Source organism: Dendropsophus ebraccatus, chromosome 14, assembly GCF_027789765.1.
Source record: "Dendropsophus ebraccatus isolate aDenEbr1 chromosome 14, aDenEbr1.pat, whole genome shotgun sequence".
Taxonomy (NCBI): Eukaryota; Metazoa; Chordata; class Amphibia; order Anura; family Hylidae; genus Dendropsophus; species Dendropsophus ebraccatus.
In genome coordinates this window covers 25,945,904-25,961,234 of record NC_091467.1, presented here as the reverse complement: position 1 = coordinate 25,961,234, position 15,331 = coordinate 25,945,904, and the positions used below count along the sequence as shown (strand labels likewise).

The window sequence follows — 15,331 nt, the reverse complement described above, 5'->3', positions numbered from 1 at the left end:
CACAATGTAGTAATAGAAATACGATTTTTTACAACCCCCTCCCCAACACCAAAAATACAATAACAACTATGTACAATACACTTTTATGACTGATATATATTGACCCCACTATACACAATACATGCTATACCTATAAACAGTAACAGGGTCAGCATCGTTCATGACATTTCAAATATACATCATATAGTGCACCATGAAATGACTAAGCTGTTCGCAAAGGCTTCATGCAATGTATCTGCTCATGTTGCACAGATCACTTTATATATCAAAGGAAAGGAACCAATCATAAAATGGCCCTATAGCTACAAATATGTTCCTATATGTCCCCGATCACTGTTTCCAGGCATATAAGTAAACTATAGGGGACATATTGTTTAATCATGAAAAATGTGGCCCTCATGAAAGTCTCTCTGATTCTTAAAGCCCTATGACACAGCCTGAGCCTTGTAGTTAACCTCGTTAATCGTGCGGCCAGGGCTGCACAAATGATTGCTTGATTGTTTGTGTGGCCCTTTCCTTTCATTAGCCACCATCCGCATATTTCCTGTTACACGGGGAGATGCGCAGCCAATGATTGATGACTGCACAGTTGATAAACACGTTTGCTCTTTCTTCTGCCTAAACGATATTGGCCTGTTTTGGTCGATAATCAGCTCGTGTTATAGGGCTTTTAAACTTGCCCATGTTTCCTGCTTCCAACTCTTCTAAATTATCACTTCCTGTCAGATATATCAATGTGATACACTTCACCTGTCAGTGGTTTTCCTACTTTTAGGTTTTTAGATGCATTTTTGAATATTTTTTTTAACACTTGCCCTCCACTGATAATCCATTTGTGCGTTTGGCTTCAAATGCTGCATCAAAAAACCTGAAGTAAGAAAACATCCTTATGGCTGACCTGCGTCTATGGAGCCAAATAAGCCTAACGTTTCAATATCAAAGTGCTCTCTATGACGTCAAAAGTTTTTTATTCTTAAAAATGGCTCAACAACCCAACAACAATGCTCATCATTCATCCTGTGGATAGTGTCTGACTGCTGGGTGCCCACTGCTGGGGCCCTAAAAGAGTCCCATGTCAATCCTTGGAGCAGTGGTCGGACATGCAGCTCCATTTAACTCTATTGACCTGACAGAGCTAGCTGAGCAGTGTAATAGGATATCTCTGCCAATTCAAGCTGAAGGGACTGGTACCACTCTAATATAAAAGGGGGGCATGGGACCCCTGTTCTCATGATTGTACAAGGTCCCAGTGATGGGACACTCAGTAATCAGATTTTCATCATCTACTCTACAGATACGTGGTAAGTGTTGTTGGTGGGAAAAACCCTTTAAGTTCCACTTTAACTTTTTTTTTTTTTAGCTTATACAACAGATTGTAAAAACAAAAATTCAAAAGAAAAATTCTAGTAAAGAAAAATAACTGGTTTATAACAGTCAAATCTGATCTTTTTAGCTAGAACTAAGTAATATCAAGACAGCCTGGGGGAATTCAGTTTTTTTTGGTCAAGAATCGGTTTAGTCAGAAGCTGATAACTGTGATAAATGTCAATGTCAATGTGTCAGATAGAAACTTAATATTATTTTGAGCTTCTAGATGATGATTCCTTTTGCTGGTGAAAAATTTTGAAGAGCCAAATCAAATGAAAATGATCCGGTGGGAGCTTGTCAGAAGACCAACCATTCTGAGTGGGATTGTCAGTTCTCTGTGTAAGGGGAGGCTCTTCTTTGAGAGGACCACCCATTTTGGGGGTACAAGCAATGTCACTGCAAATATAAAGGAGATGTTAAGGAGAAAAGGTGGTGGTAGTCTCTGTGTCCATTGCAAAAGAGCTTCTCTTGCTTGGTTTGGCTGTAGACCACTGGGAAAACTTCTCCTGACTTAAGCAACCCAAGTCCTTGAAGAATTTACACATGTCATTTCTGAATTTGACTCCAATGATAACATAGAGAAAAGGGTTAAGGCAACAACGCAAACACGCAAGGCTGTAGGTTATGTCATCAGCTTTATCCAGTTGTCTGCTTTCGACACAGTCGGTGGAGTTGGAAAAGGCCTTCATCAATAGGACAGTGTTGTATGGCAATTGGAAGATCACAAATGCAATGACAATGACAATGATGACCTTGATGGCTTTGTATTTCTCAAAGTTACGTGCCCGGAGGAGGGTCATGATGATCATGCTATAGCAAAGAGACATGATGATGAAGGGCAGAAGGAATCCCAAAACCATCTGGATGATCTTCAGAGTTGCATTAAGACTCTGAACATTTGTGGAGAATATGATGCACATGTCCTTTGAATCTATGTTTGCAACGCCACTGTAGATCAACTCAGGAATGGACAAGGTGAAGGCCACAACCCAGATGCCAATACTGGAGAGCTTGCTGATGAACACAGTTTTGGATCTGTGCCGATGCGCAGAGGGTGCTTGGACTATAGCAAAGTATCTTTCAATGCTGACGCTCATGAGCAGGAACATACCACTGATGAAGCTCATCTTGTACAGACAGTATATGATCTTACACATCTCGCTACCGAAAACCCAACCGTAACTGATGCTCACTGCCCAAAAGGGAAGGGTGAAGAGGAAGACAATATCAGCGATAGCCAAGTTCAGCATGTAGTGGTCAGTTCCCGTCTTTAGTCTCTTGAAATACAAGTATCTTAGCATGACCAGGCCATTCCCGCCCAATCCTATGAAGCAGATGATGATGTACATCACTGGCAGGAAGTGGGAACGGAAGATTCGAACATCCTTTTTTTCACAGAAGTCTTGATAATAACTATAATCCAGTGTGATTAAGTCATCCATTTTGTTTTGGTCGGTGGTAGTTTCCATCCCATCACATACCTTTGAAATTGCAAATGCAGATGTTAGATATATGGTTAATAAAGTTGCAGATGTTACATTTATAGTTAATAAGGTTGAAAAAAGACACAAATCCAATCCATCAAGCTCAACCTACAACCCTACAGTATCAATCCAGAGGAAGGCGAAAACCCTCAAGGGGCAGATGCCGATTGCCCCATCAGAGGGAAATTCCTTCCTGACTCAGGCTATGTTCACACTACGTAAAACTACGGCCGTAGTTTTGCGGGGTGGGACATAGCCTTGTGTGCAATTCGATCCTGTCCGGAGCGTACACACATCGTATACACTCTGGCCGGGATCTGTGCGGCGCCGGAAAAAACTGACAGGTCAGTTTTCTGCGGCCGGAATTCAGTGAATTCCGGCCGCAGAAAGACCTGTCAGTTCACACAGTGAAGTGAGCGGCTCCGGCCACTGTGGGCTATGGTAAGCTCTGATGCGGGCGCGTGCTGATGCGCCCGCTTCAGAGCCCTGCGGCCGGAAAGATCATCTGGCCGGTACTTAAGTACCGGCCTAGATGATCCGGCCAGAGACCAGGCCGGGGTCACGGAACGGCCGGTCTCATATGTAGTGTGAACATAGCCTCAAGATGTTAAGGTAAATAGAGATATGGGACCCATGAATGGGCTGTATTTTTAGCATTATACAAAAGATTACACAGGCTATGTGGCTGTCTGGAAAAAGCTGAGCTAGTGGACTCCCCGCCACCAGACATGAGATATCACAATTGAATAGATCTGCCAACAAGTATTGTCTATGGATGCCTTAAAACAAATATGTAACCCCCAACCACAGGTACTATTCATTAGCTAACAAGTCCTTTTCCTGTTGCAGGGTTCAAATTGCTCCTGGTGTCGTTTTTGGGGTAAAAAGCAGTGCTTTAATTTACAGGAGCGGTGTCAAAAAGGAGGGGCCTAGAGCGACTGTGCCCTAGGTCTGTAACGCCTCTCAGGTCTTCCTTCCCCTCTTCCTTCTCTTTAGCAACCTCTCAGGCAGGACTTTTCCTGGAGAAAACTTTGCGAGCAGAAGAGGCACAGGCGCACTGATGCTGCTGGGCTCTTTGGTCTAGACCACCGTGTCAGTGCCCCAGGGCTTCTCCTGCTTGCAACGGCACATGCGCAGAGTTTTTCAGCAACGAGGAGGAAAATTCCTGCCCAGTGGCGTCGCTAAAGAGAAGGAGACCCGAGAAGACCCGAGAGGCGTTACAGGCTTAGGGAAAAGACACTCTTTGGCACCGCTCCTCCAGATTAAAACAGTGTTTTTTAGTCCAAAAATGGCACCAGGAGCAATTTGAACCCTGAGACAGGAAAGGACTTGATGTCAGCTAAGGATCAGCACTGGACATTTGAAAGGGGGGGGGGGGGTTTGGGTGGATACAGATTAACTTTGAAAGGGTTGTCTACTTTGAAAATGTTTTTGGAAATAATGTTATATCATTCATTGTGTAGTAAAACTGATAAGTACCTGTCACAAAAATAAATTTTGACTTTTTGAATTTGAACTTTTTTTAAATAGTTTATGTTACATTTTATATTTAAAAGAAAAACCTGAAACCTTTTTTCTTTTGCTTTGTGTAGCCTTTTTCTGATCCATGTAACTTTTTATTTTTCTCTCTTTGGAGACGCGGGAGGCTTGTTTTTTTTTTAGAGTAAGTTGTAGTTTTTATTGCCTGTGACGGCACCGTTCTATCCGTGGGTCAGATTAAAGAGCAGGTAACTGATGGTACATCCTCTTTAACATCTTGATCAGGAAGGAATTTTTCTTCCTCTGATGGGGCAACAAGGTAAAGGGAACTTTTTGTCGATTCTGACACTGGGTATTTTATTTACCTGTGAGGGATAAATAATGTGCCATTTCAATAGTTTGCCTATTATGATACGAATTGTGTTTGGACTTCTTTGGATTTTCAAAGTTTTTCATTTGAAGAAGAAAAGTGAAAAGAGAAAAAAGTTAAGTGGTGGATAGTTATTTATTTATTTATTTATTTTTTTACTGCTGTCTAGTCTCCTTACGGGATTTGAATGTGTGATCGCTTGATTGGCAATACAGTACTCTGCAGGCTACAGTAGGCATAATATGCCATGATGACCAATCAGCACCACATGACTGCATCAGGAAAAGGCTCAGTGGTTAGCTCTGTTTCTAAGCAGCCATGGGGACCTGGGTTCAAATCCAATTCTCTGCATGTTTGCATGGGTTTCCTCCCACGTGTCATACACATAAATGAAGTTGGAATTTAGTTTGTGAGCCCCAAGGAGGGCAGGGACTGATCTGAGTGCAGAACAACGCTGCTGACTATGTTGGTGCTACATAAAGGAATTATTATTTATCATGGCATCAGTTATCGACAGCATATAAGTGAAAATTTGCATATTCTCTGAACTTCTATAAAACCGCATCCTGTCTCACCTGGAGTGAAAGGAAAGGAAGCCACAGATTCAAAATGAGAATAGTATCTGCTTGAACAGCTGCAACCTAGCTATGTGTGAGCATTGTACATGATCAGTGGTCTGACACAGCGCTGGACTATAGGGAGGGCAAAGATTGCCCCTGGGACTCCACCACCCTTGATCTGGCCTGCTCTACACAAGGGCATGTGTCATCTATATACTAGCGTGCACAAAACCACTGCAGAGACACCATCACATGTCTTGACGTCAGTGAGCTAGCCAGACCTTCCCCCAGAAAGGAACAACCAAGCCAAGGAATGTCTCCAGTCAAGGAAACCACCCAAGCAAGGTATCCATCCACAGACAGCTGTTTCAGGGTGTTTGCCCCTCATCTGTGTGGAGTGGGATTCTGGTTAGTGGGAGCAATGCTTAGTAAGTACATGCAAAAGGATGCTGGTTGACCTCAGGGAGATCAACCAAAACACAGCAGCGACACCATCACAGGTCTCAACGTCAGTGTATCTAGGACACTGCCTCCTGGGAAATCAAATATTTAAAAAAAACACTGCAGAGACACCATCACATGTCTCGACGTCAGTGAGCTAGCCAGACCTTCCTCCGGGAAGGAACAACCAAGTCAAGGAATGTCTCCAGTCAAGGAAACCACCCAAGCAAGGTATCCATCCACAGACAGCTGTTTCGGGGTGTTTGCTCCTCATCAGTGTGGAGTAGGATTCTGGGAGTAGGCTTGTGGGAGCAATGCCTAGTAAGTGCATGCAAAAGGATGCTGGAGATCCCTGTAGTAGTAGAGGAGCCTTATGGCCCACTAGGGTAACCAAGTCCTTGGTGTGGGAGCTACTCTGCACCCCCTAAAGCGACACCACTGATATTCATCTATGTCCCCTTTAAATGCCATCTTTAGTACTTTAGTTCTGTGCTTGGACATGTCAGATAAGTTTCACTTCAACTGTCTTGCTCTTTGCTATATCTAAAAAAGGGTGGTGGAACAGGGGTCAATACAGGTGGTCGGGGACTTTGCCTTCACTTAAAGGCCCTATTACACTAAACAATTATCGGCCTTACTTCACTAATTACCAGGCATTCAGGCTAATAATCCTTTTGTATAAGGCTATGTTCAGACCTCATATGAGACTGGCCCAGACGGGTCACGGAATAGCTGGTCTCTGAAAAGATCTTTAGCCCCGCAGAGTTCTGATGCAGGCGCATCCGTGTGCGCCCGTGTCAGAACTCCCCACAGCACACCATGAAGCGCGCAGACGGAGCCGCTCGCTCCATAGTGTGCACTGCCATGGCTTTCTGCCGCCGCTATTTAAAGAATAGCAGCCGCAGAAAACCGACATGTCAGTTCTTTGCGGCACCACTAGGGATCCAGGCCGAAGCGTATACTATGTGTATATGCTCCGGCCGGGATCCCATAGATGGCAAGGTAACGTATATTTTCGTAATAATCGCGGCTGTTATACAACGGCCGTGGTTTTACGAAAATATACGTTGTGTGAACATAGCCTAATAGTGCATGTTAAAAGGCCACAATCAGCCGAAATACACAATGTCCTGTGTAATAGGAGCAGCAGACCTCCGTTGACTTTAATGGGCAGGATCATTCGGGCAGGCCCTCCTGCAGCTTCCTGCTTGCTGTCTGTGTGTAACAGTTAGCAAGTCGGTGCTCACTTGCCTTACTTGGCCAATCACCGACCATTCTGGCTGATAATTGTTTAGTGCAATAGGACATGTTGAAACGCCACGATCAGCTGACATGCACAATGTCGGCTGATTGTGGTCTTTTAACATGTTTCCTGGAATATGGGGCCGTGTAATATAGCCTTTATATGTCTAAGGTAGTCCGAAATCCACCCAGTCTCTCTTTGGAGGATCCAGCATTCCCTCCCCTATGCTTTACACTGCAGTTTATATTTTGCCAGCTATGTATAAGCACAAGCTCCCTAACTAATAAGAGTATACTTACAGGAGGGCAGCTGCTATTTACTGTACTATTGAGCTCCATGTCTCCTTTGACTGGTTCAACCTGTAAGATGAATAGGTAATATTATACATAGGTGCTTAAAGTGGATCTATCATCAGACACGGGCAATGAAGATTTATTTTCCAAATTTTTATAGGTATGGAATTCCCCTTTAAAATGTGAAAACTCAAGCAGCTACATGTTTGTCAATTACATTACTTATAAAGGGGGAGTCCGAAGGGTGGGATATTCATCTTCATAATATTAGTCATTCTCACTTCCACTGACACCAGACTATCATTTTTTGTTTTGTTGGAAAGCAGAAAAATAAACCTAAAAATTTCCAGTAAATAGTTATTACAGATCACGTGACTGCTGAGATCACATGACTGTGCTTCCACGTGGCTGCTGAGATCACACGACTTCCGTACATCCTCATTCAGAGAATTCACCACACATGATATTGGGAAGACCATGATGTCATGGAGGGACTTTTTAGTTAACATCTTTAAAAACAGTTGTCTTGTAATAGTAATGTTGTGGGGCTTCCTCTATCATTGGAAGATTTGCCAGGTACTGAAACAGGACTTAAAGGGGGTTATACTGAATTAGAAAAACATGGCTGCTTTAATTTTTTTTTTTCCATAAATGGTACCATATCTATAGGTTATGCATTGTAAACTGGCTAAGCTGCAATACCACATACAACCTGTGTACAGGAGTGTCACTACTTTTTGAGAAAAACAGCCAAATTTTCATTGTTTGATCAAGTGAACATCATGACCAGTTGCTCGTACATAGAGGATTCTGTGCTTGGTACTGCAGCTTAGCCCTGTATAGGTGAATAGAACTAAGCTGCAGTACCAGCAGTACCAGGCATGGCCACAATGGAGAGGACATGTCCAGGAGATTGCACTGTCCCAAGGATAGGTCATCCATGTATAAAGAGGCTTTCTAGAATTCCAGTATTTATAGACTATCCTTAGGATAAGCCATTGATATGAAATTTATGGGAATCTGTCTCCCAACACTCCTGCTGATTGGCTAATTGATTGGGCTGCCAGACTTTGTGCCCTCTGCTTTACTTATCAGCCACAGCTCTGTACATTTTTAGTGGCTAAACCTGGTATTGCAGCTTATCTATTCTTTTGAATGGTACCAAGCTGCAGTACCCAGCACAGCCACTACAAAATGTATGGAGCTTTTTCCTTTATTCAGGCAATCAAGAAGTGGTTTACATATGGTAATGAACTTCCTGTTCCTCCTGTACACTATAGTCAGGGGTTTGGTCAACTATAACCTTTTAATACTATTATACTTTTAGTACTATAACCCCATCAGCTAGACTAACAGAAGCCCCCCCCCCCCCATGCTTTGGGAGGGTGATGGAGTTCCTAGCTAGAGTATACAGCAGAAACTGGAAGTTTATTACAAGATTACTAGACAGGAAGCGGAGCAATGAAGACCACAGTGCAGGCAATTTGCTGTAACTTGTGTGTGTCTTTGGAGCATAGAGCAAATTTTTTAATGCAACTTTCTAAGAATTTTTTACATTTTCAGTGGAATTGATAGAATAGATTAGAGTAAGGGGGTTGCGTGTTGGGAGTTGTAGACTCCAGTATAGAGATCCTGTGTGGTTAGGGGGTGATATATATGTTGGGCGTAGTCCCAGGTACAGTTATATGTGTACAGACAACCTGAGAACATGAGCGCTGTGTGGGTGCAATGTTTTTTTCTGGATGCTCTCTTTGTAGCTGAGATCTTTTGGCAGAAGAAGCAGAGATAACAAACGATACAAAGGCATTGTGGTTTGGAGGGATAGGTAGAAAGTAAAGAGAGCAGTTGTTGGTAGGGAGGGGTTCGTGCAGACAATGCCGCAGTAACCATATCAGTGTGGCAGGGGGCCTCCATAAAGTGTGGCTACACATAACCTGGTTCTCATGACATATCTGTACTGCACTCACCTGCAGGATGGTCAGGAACAGAGCCATCAGCAGAAATTCTACCAAAAAAAAAAAAAAGAGTTAAAATATTTATAAAAAAATGTCACGTATTTGTAGCCATTACCTTCTTTAAAGATAATAAATGACTATACAGTAGTATTATTTGGTTACTGTGTGGCTGTAATATTCATTCAGTATATAGCGGTATTATTTCAGTATACTGTATACTATTTATTCAGTATATGCTGTTTCTTTATATATCCAGTATTATGTACAAAATCTGCTGTTTTTATAGCAGTATTCATAAATTACTGTATAGTTGTATTATTAAGTTACTGTATAGTTGTAATATTTATTCAGTAAAGAGCGGTATTATTTTAGTACATACTGTTTCTGTATATATCCAGTTGTATGTGAAGCTGTGGCAAATGATATAGGCCAGGGATGTCAAAACTCGAGCCCTCCAGCTGTTACAAAACTACAATTCCCATCATGCCTGGATAACCAGAGGCTGTCCAGGCATGATGGGAATTGTAGTTTTGCAACAACTAGAGGGCCATGAGTTTGACAGCCCTGATTTGGGTTAAGGCTTAACTGTATATATGAATAAAGTGCCATAAAGCGCTCTGGATAACCGTTCTCACAAGAGCCTTTAGGGTACGTTCACACTTACCGGATCCACAGCGTATTTTTTGCTGCGGATCAGCAGCAGATCTGCAGCAGATTTCATTTAAATAACTGAACACAGCATCAAATCTGCACCATCAAATCTGCTGCGGATCTGCTGCATATTTGCTGCGGATTCTGTAGGTGTGAACGCACCCTTAATTGTCACTGATATCACAGAACTATCATTCGTATGTCGCTGATCGTTTATTTAGATCTGAACCTAAAATTATTGTTAATCGTTCGCTAATCGTTCGCTGTAATTCCACGTTCGTTCGCTCAAGTTCCGCGTTTTTTCACTAATCATTCAGTGTAATTGCACATTGCCCATTGTTTTTCTGGGATAAGAAGGAATAAACGATCGTAACTAACGATTATCATTCTGTGTAATATGGTGAACGATTTCAGGTTAACGATAAACAATCTCGTTTGCGATCATTAGTCGTTAATCGTTAAAAATTGTTTAGTTTAATAGGACCCTTACTGTGAACATATGGTCAGGATGTCACACGCTGAGGGACCTGTAAATGTAACCTTGGTATACATACAGTAGAAGGTTTTTGAAGGGGTTAATCAGCATGGCGGGTCTATATGGCGGGTGCATTCATACTAATTTGTTATGCACCTATTTTTAGTATAGAATTACATAGTCATCTTAAAAATAATAAAAAAAAAAGAACTGATACATACCACCCCAGTGGAGAACAAAAAGTTTTGGCCTACATTGTAAACGTAATGTGAATGCTCCCTTATTGGCTTCAAATAGCAGATTTATTTGGGCATTGATGGTATTATATAGGAACTATCTATGATAGTTATATGGGCTCTTTATTGTAGGATTATTTACCATGGGGGTGTTATTTAAAGGGGTACTCCGGCAAAAAACGTTTTCTTCCAAATCATCTGGTTTCAGAAAGTTAAATAGATTTTTACTTCTATTTAAAAATCTCCAGTCTTCCAGTATTCATCAGCTGCTGTGTGTCCTGCAGGTGTATTCTTTCCCATCTGACACAGTGCTCTCTGCTGCTACCTCTGTCAATGTCAGGAACTGTCCAGATCAGTAGCAAATCCCCATAGAAAACTTCTCCTGCTCTGGACAGTTCCTGAGATGGACAGAGGTGGCAGCAGAGAGCACAGTGTTAGACTTGAAAGAATACACCACTTCCAGGACATACAGCAGCTGATAAGTACTGGAATACTTGAGATTTTACAATAGAAGTATATTACAAATCTGTATGACTTTCTGAAACCAGTTGATTTAAAAGAAAAAAGATTTTTGATGGAGTACCCCTTTAAGTTTTATATGGCGATCTTATTTGAGCACTGAATGGCAGTATTACCGTATATACATGCATATACAGGGAAACCTGAGATGACCAACCAAAATTGTCCTGTCTTTTAGGGAGATTGGAAGACCACAACCTCATCCAGACCAGATTTTAGGTGACATATTTTCAGGTGACATATTATCAGTCCTCCATTATGCATATTGGACCACTTTTCCATGCAGCGTTTGGGGGGGGTCTTCTCAAAGAGGTTTTACTTTAAAATTTAAAAGGCAAAAAAAAAAACGCACAGTATGAACAGAACCTAATGACTATGATAAAATATAGTTATCAAATAAGCTGTAATAGGTGACAGAAGATATGAGCCCTGGGCTAGAGCTACACAGCTACTTTGGCTATGACACAGGATACAAAGCCACAGATCACTGTCACATCTGAACTGCGACTAGGGAAAATAATTGTGGTCACACTGCAACCAGCAAGTTGCCAAGGTCAAAAGGCTGGATGGAAACTAAGAAGCTTTAAAGGGTCACTCCAGAAAAAAAACTTTTAAATCAACTGGTGCCAGAATATGACAGAGATTTGTAATTTACTTCTATTAAAAAATCTCAAGTCTTCCAGTACTTATATGTCCTGCTATAAGTAGTGTATTCTTTCCAGTCTGGAGAGCAGGAGAGATCTATGGGGATTTGCTACTGCTCAGGACACTTCCTGCCATGGACAGGGGTGGCAGCAGAGAGCACTGTGTCAGATAGGAAAGAATACACCACTTCCTGCAGGACATACAACAGCTGATAAGTACTGGAAGACTGGAGATTTTTTTTAAAGAAGTAAATTACAAATCTCTGGCACTTTCTGACACCAGATGGTTTGAAAGAATTGTTTTTTTTTTCATTTGAGTACCCCTATAAGGCACCTTATACTAAAGTAAGCTAAACCTGTCACCACTGGCAGGTCAGGTCAACAGTATAAGGTATATGGCAGTCTTCCGACTTTCAACTGACAGATGATATCAGTTGAGATGATATCAGTTTTGTTCATCGAGTGATAAGCCTCCACCAGAGCTGTCTGGCTGCGGCTTACCCCTCCAATCACCATAGGGAACCCATGTGTATGGGAGGGTCAGGAGAGATAACTGTCGGCCACATGAACACTATAAAGGTACGGGCTCCTTAAACATCAGAAACGTCCTAGATGTAGTAGATAAACCCGAAAATGATACAACCCGTGTAATGACCCAATGACTTACCACATCACCTTAATCTGGTTTTATATATACCACAACCTCTTATATACAATAGTGAAGACGGTAGCAAGTGACTCATTCTTCATGGGTTATAGGACAGACCGGTGTCTCTTACTTGAGATACTTGTACTAAGAGCTTCTGACCAAAAACCAACTTCCTCACTTTCATTTTTCAAAATGTCAATTTTTTCCATTTACCAAACAGGGTTTACAGGCAAAAAAACAAGACTTTCATTTCACCTCGGTTGCATTTCTCAAGAACTGTAAAAATTCCCTTTTGTCTATCGTTATGTTTACAATATCATGATATTACAATATATAAGTAAAACAATAAAAAAAGTAAAAATCTTTCCTTTTAAGTCAGTATATAATTTTTGGTGGTAATTTGTGCTCTTTTCTTAGATGTCCATGAGCTAACACCAAGCAGCTCACTTTACAGCTTACTGCAAAATAAAATGTTATCACTTGAGTAGTAAAATCAGTAGTTTTTGCCCTATCTTAAAGTATGTTCCTGTCCTCAGTTTGGGTGTGGGGTTTTGCAGCTTAAAGTTCCATTGAAGTGAATGGAGCTGAATTGCAATACTGCACTCAACCTGAGGACAGGGGCGGTGCTGTTTTTGCAAGAAAGTAGCTGTGTTTTTTTTTTTTCAATCCTGGACAAGCCCTTTAATAGGCAATGAGGGCCTATATAAAAAAATACTGTACAGTGCCTAAGACATGAAAATAGGATCTGGTCACTAGGTGGTGGGCTATTAGAAGTGTGTAGAAACTGAAAAGGACCTAGCTTTTATCTTTGGTATAAGCGCCCTGTGTACTCTAGTGTCTTCCAATGTACACGCCACCTACCTGTACTATACTGGAGTCTTCTTATGTGGCCCCGGTGTGATTGCTGCTTCTGCACCCCATATAGCTTTGCCCCGCTATTCATTATCTGGCCCTATCCCTATACATTACCATCAATGTCAAAAGGCAATATGCTAATTCTCTGAATGATCCTATCTTTCGGACTCTCATTATGTAGTGGTTTACCATTTGTAAATTACATGTCCAAGAATTGTAAAATTCCCCAAACCCCAATTATATCTCAAGGATTTCCCAAAAATGATTTTAAAAATTAATCTAAATAATAATAATAATAATATAATAATAAAAAAACATAATATTACTAAAAAAAAAAATAAAGCAAACTATGACATCCAAATACCAAACACCAGTCAATAGGGCATCGCATTATGTGCCTGATCTTCAGTACTACGACTAGGTCTCCATAAATCAGTGCCTGCAGCTTAGCGGCATTGTCTCTGCTGTCGGCTCTCTACTCACCACTTCCTCGCAGCTGCAGCATTGTGTAAGGCGACGACTCCTCGCTGCTCAACACCAGATCCTGTCTGAGCTATAGAATCAATGAAAGTGTGTCCATGCCATGCGAATGCTAGATTAGAAGGTTTAGGGACCCTCCCCTTCTTCCTGGATGATGCAGTAAGTCATTGGTGAGGATTTCAACTTACAGAAGTTGAGGTAGCTATTATGTATATAAAGTAAGAGAAGTATTAAAAAAATGGGCACTGGTTGATCATGAGTTAAAATCGAATAATTTTACATTTTAACCAAATCCATAATAAACCTAAAAGAATAAGAGCCAATACTAAGCCACGTTTCCCCTACTCAAATGCACCTCTTAAGCTATGAACATACAGTATACTGCACCTAGACACATGGTATATACCCCATGGGGGACACATATCTCAGGCTCTACACACTACTCCAGTGAAGTGCAATTTATAGAAACCATTACATGGCCCACTACTATCATAGCCCACTTGGCCAGTTAACCTTCATTCATGTCGGAGCCAAGCATTATTTCCAGTAGATAGCCAGCCATTTTTTATGTATATAGTGATCTCATTCAAAGAGTCACTGTCATTAAAAATAACTTTTGACATGTCATCAGGCATGTCAAAGTTTATTGATCGCAGTGGATCTTACTGCTTAGACCCGCTATGATCTGGAGATATATCTGGTGGCTTTGCTATCCACTTCCCGACTGTATCTCCTGATCAGCTAATTCTTACAATGTAAGTCTATGAGGTTACGGTGTTGGAATTAGAGAGTCACCGGGGAGTGGATAACACATCTGCTAGGCTATCTCCCTGGCTATATCTCCTGATCACAGCTGGTCGGAGAAGTGAGACTCCCTGTGACCAATAACAACACGTCAAAAGTGACTCTTTAACTCTTTCCTTACTATATATCTATACCCACTGTATTGGATCAGGGCATATTATATTGTGGAACTACCAATGCTTTACATAGCTGTCAAATGCTGAGAGTTTGTGCTTGAGGTTCGCTCATCTCTGGTAACCAATAGTGCTATCAGTTTGCATGGGGGAAACCATTTATACATGGATAGGGTAACAGTAATAGATTACGCTAAAGCTCATAAAAGGCTTTCATTCTAGTGATTAGGGATCGCTCCAGTCTCTTGTTGCCTACAGGGTCCATGGGACTTGCTGTCAAAACTTAGATTTTTGGATACAATGTGCAATGAAAATAACCCTCCAAAAAAACTGCCACAGGGGCATAAAGTGAAGCTACTGGGCTTCAATGTTACAGGACAACATAATCCTGGACAACCCCTTTAAAGATTCCTATAGAAGGGCAGATCTCGATTGACAGTACCATAGATCAAGCTGAATTATCCTGTGTAAAATGTGAATTTGGATTGTGATTCACAGAAAGGATGCGGTGAAGGTGTTCAATGTAACCCTGAGGTGTAAAGTACAGAGACCTGCTAGTAAATAACCTTTATTTCATGTGATCATCCACAGTATTGATAATGCAATGCACAGCTTGTATTTTTCGTTGTATTGCATGTATTACGCTCTTGTCTATATCATTCTATTGTGTGCCTATAGGGCACAGGCTGTCACGAAACATCTTTGTTATATT

The 15,331-nt window shown here is 41.4% G+C and overlaps 1 protein-coding gene across 2 annotated transcripts; it reads right to left on the bottom strand.

Moving 5' to 3' along the window:
* Positions 1–602: 602 nt before the first annotated feature.
* On the bottom strand, positions 603–13,775 carry CCR7 (C-C motif chemokine receptor 7). 2 transcript variants are annotated; one of them, XM_069952171.1, is made up of 4 exons: positions 13,706–13,775; positions 9,206–9,243; positions 7,245–7,304; positions 603–2,849 (listed from the first exon to the last, which is right to left on the bottom strand). In XM_069952171.1, the coding sequence occupies exons 1-4, from the start codon at positions 13,725–13,727 to the stop codon at positions 1,785–1,787; spliced, it is 1,185 nt and encodes a 394-aa protein (XP_069808272.1). In that variant the 5' UTR covers positions 13,728–13,775; the 3' UTR covers positions 603–1,784. The 2 variants fall into 2 exon arrangements, with proteins under 2 accessions (XP_069808272.1, XP_069808273.1); XM_069952172.1 differs by lacking the exon at positions 9,206–9,243 and having other exon boundaries at positions 13,706–13,771.
* Between the last annotated feature and the right edge of the window lie 1,556 nt (positions 13,776–15,331).

Bases quoted from the DNA above. Each gene is read 5' to 3' on its own strand.
- CCR7 (XM_069952171.1), bottom strand. From the start codon at position 13,727: ATGCTGCAGCTGCGAGGAAGTG. The intron at 9,244-13,705 runs GTGAGTAGAGAG...TTTTTTTGGTAG, and splicing joins GCTGCAGCTGCGAGGAAGTG to AATTTCTGCTGATGGCTCTG. The intron at 2,850-7,244 runs GTAAGTATACTC...GCAATTTCAAAG, and splicing joins TAAATAGCAGCTGCCCTCCT to GTATGTGATGGGATGGAAAC.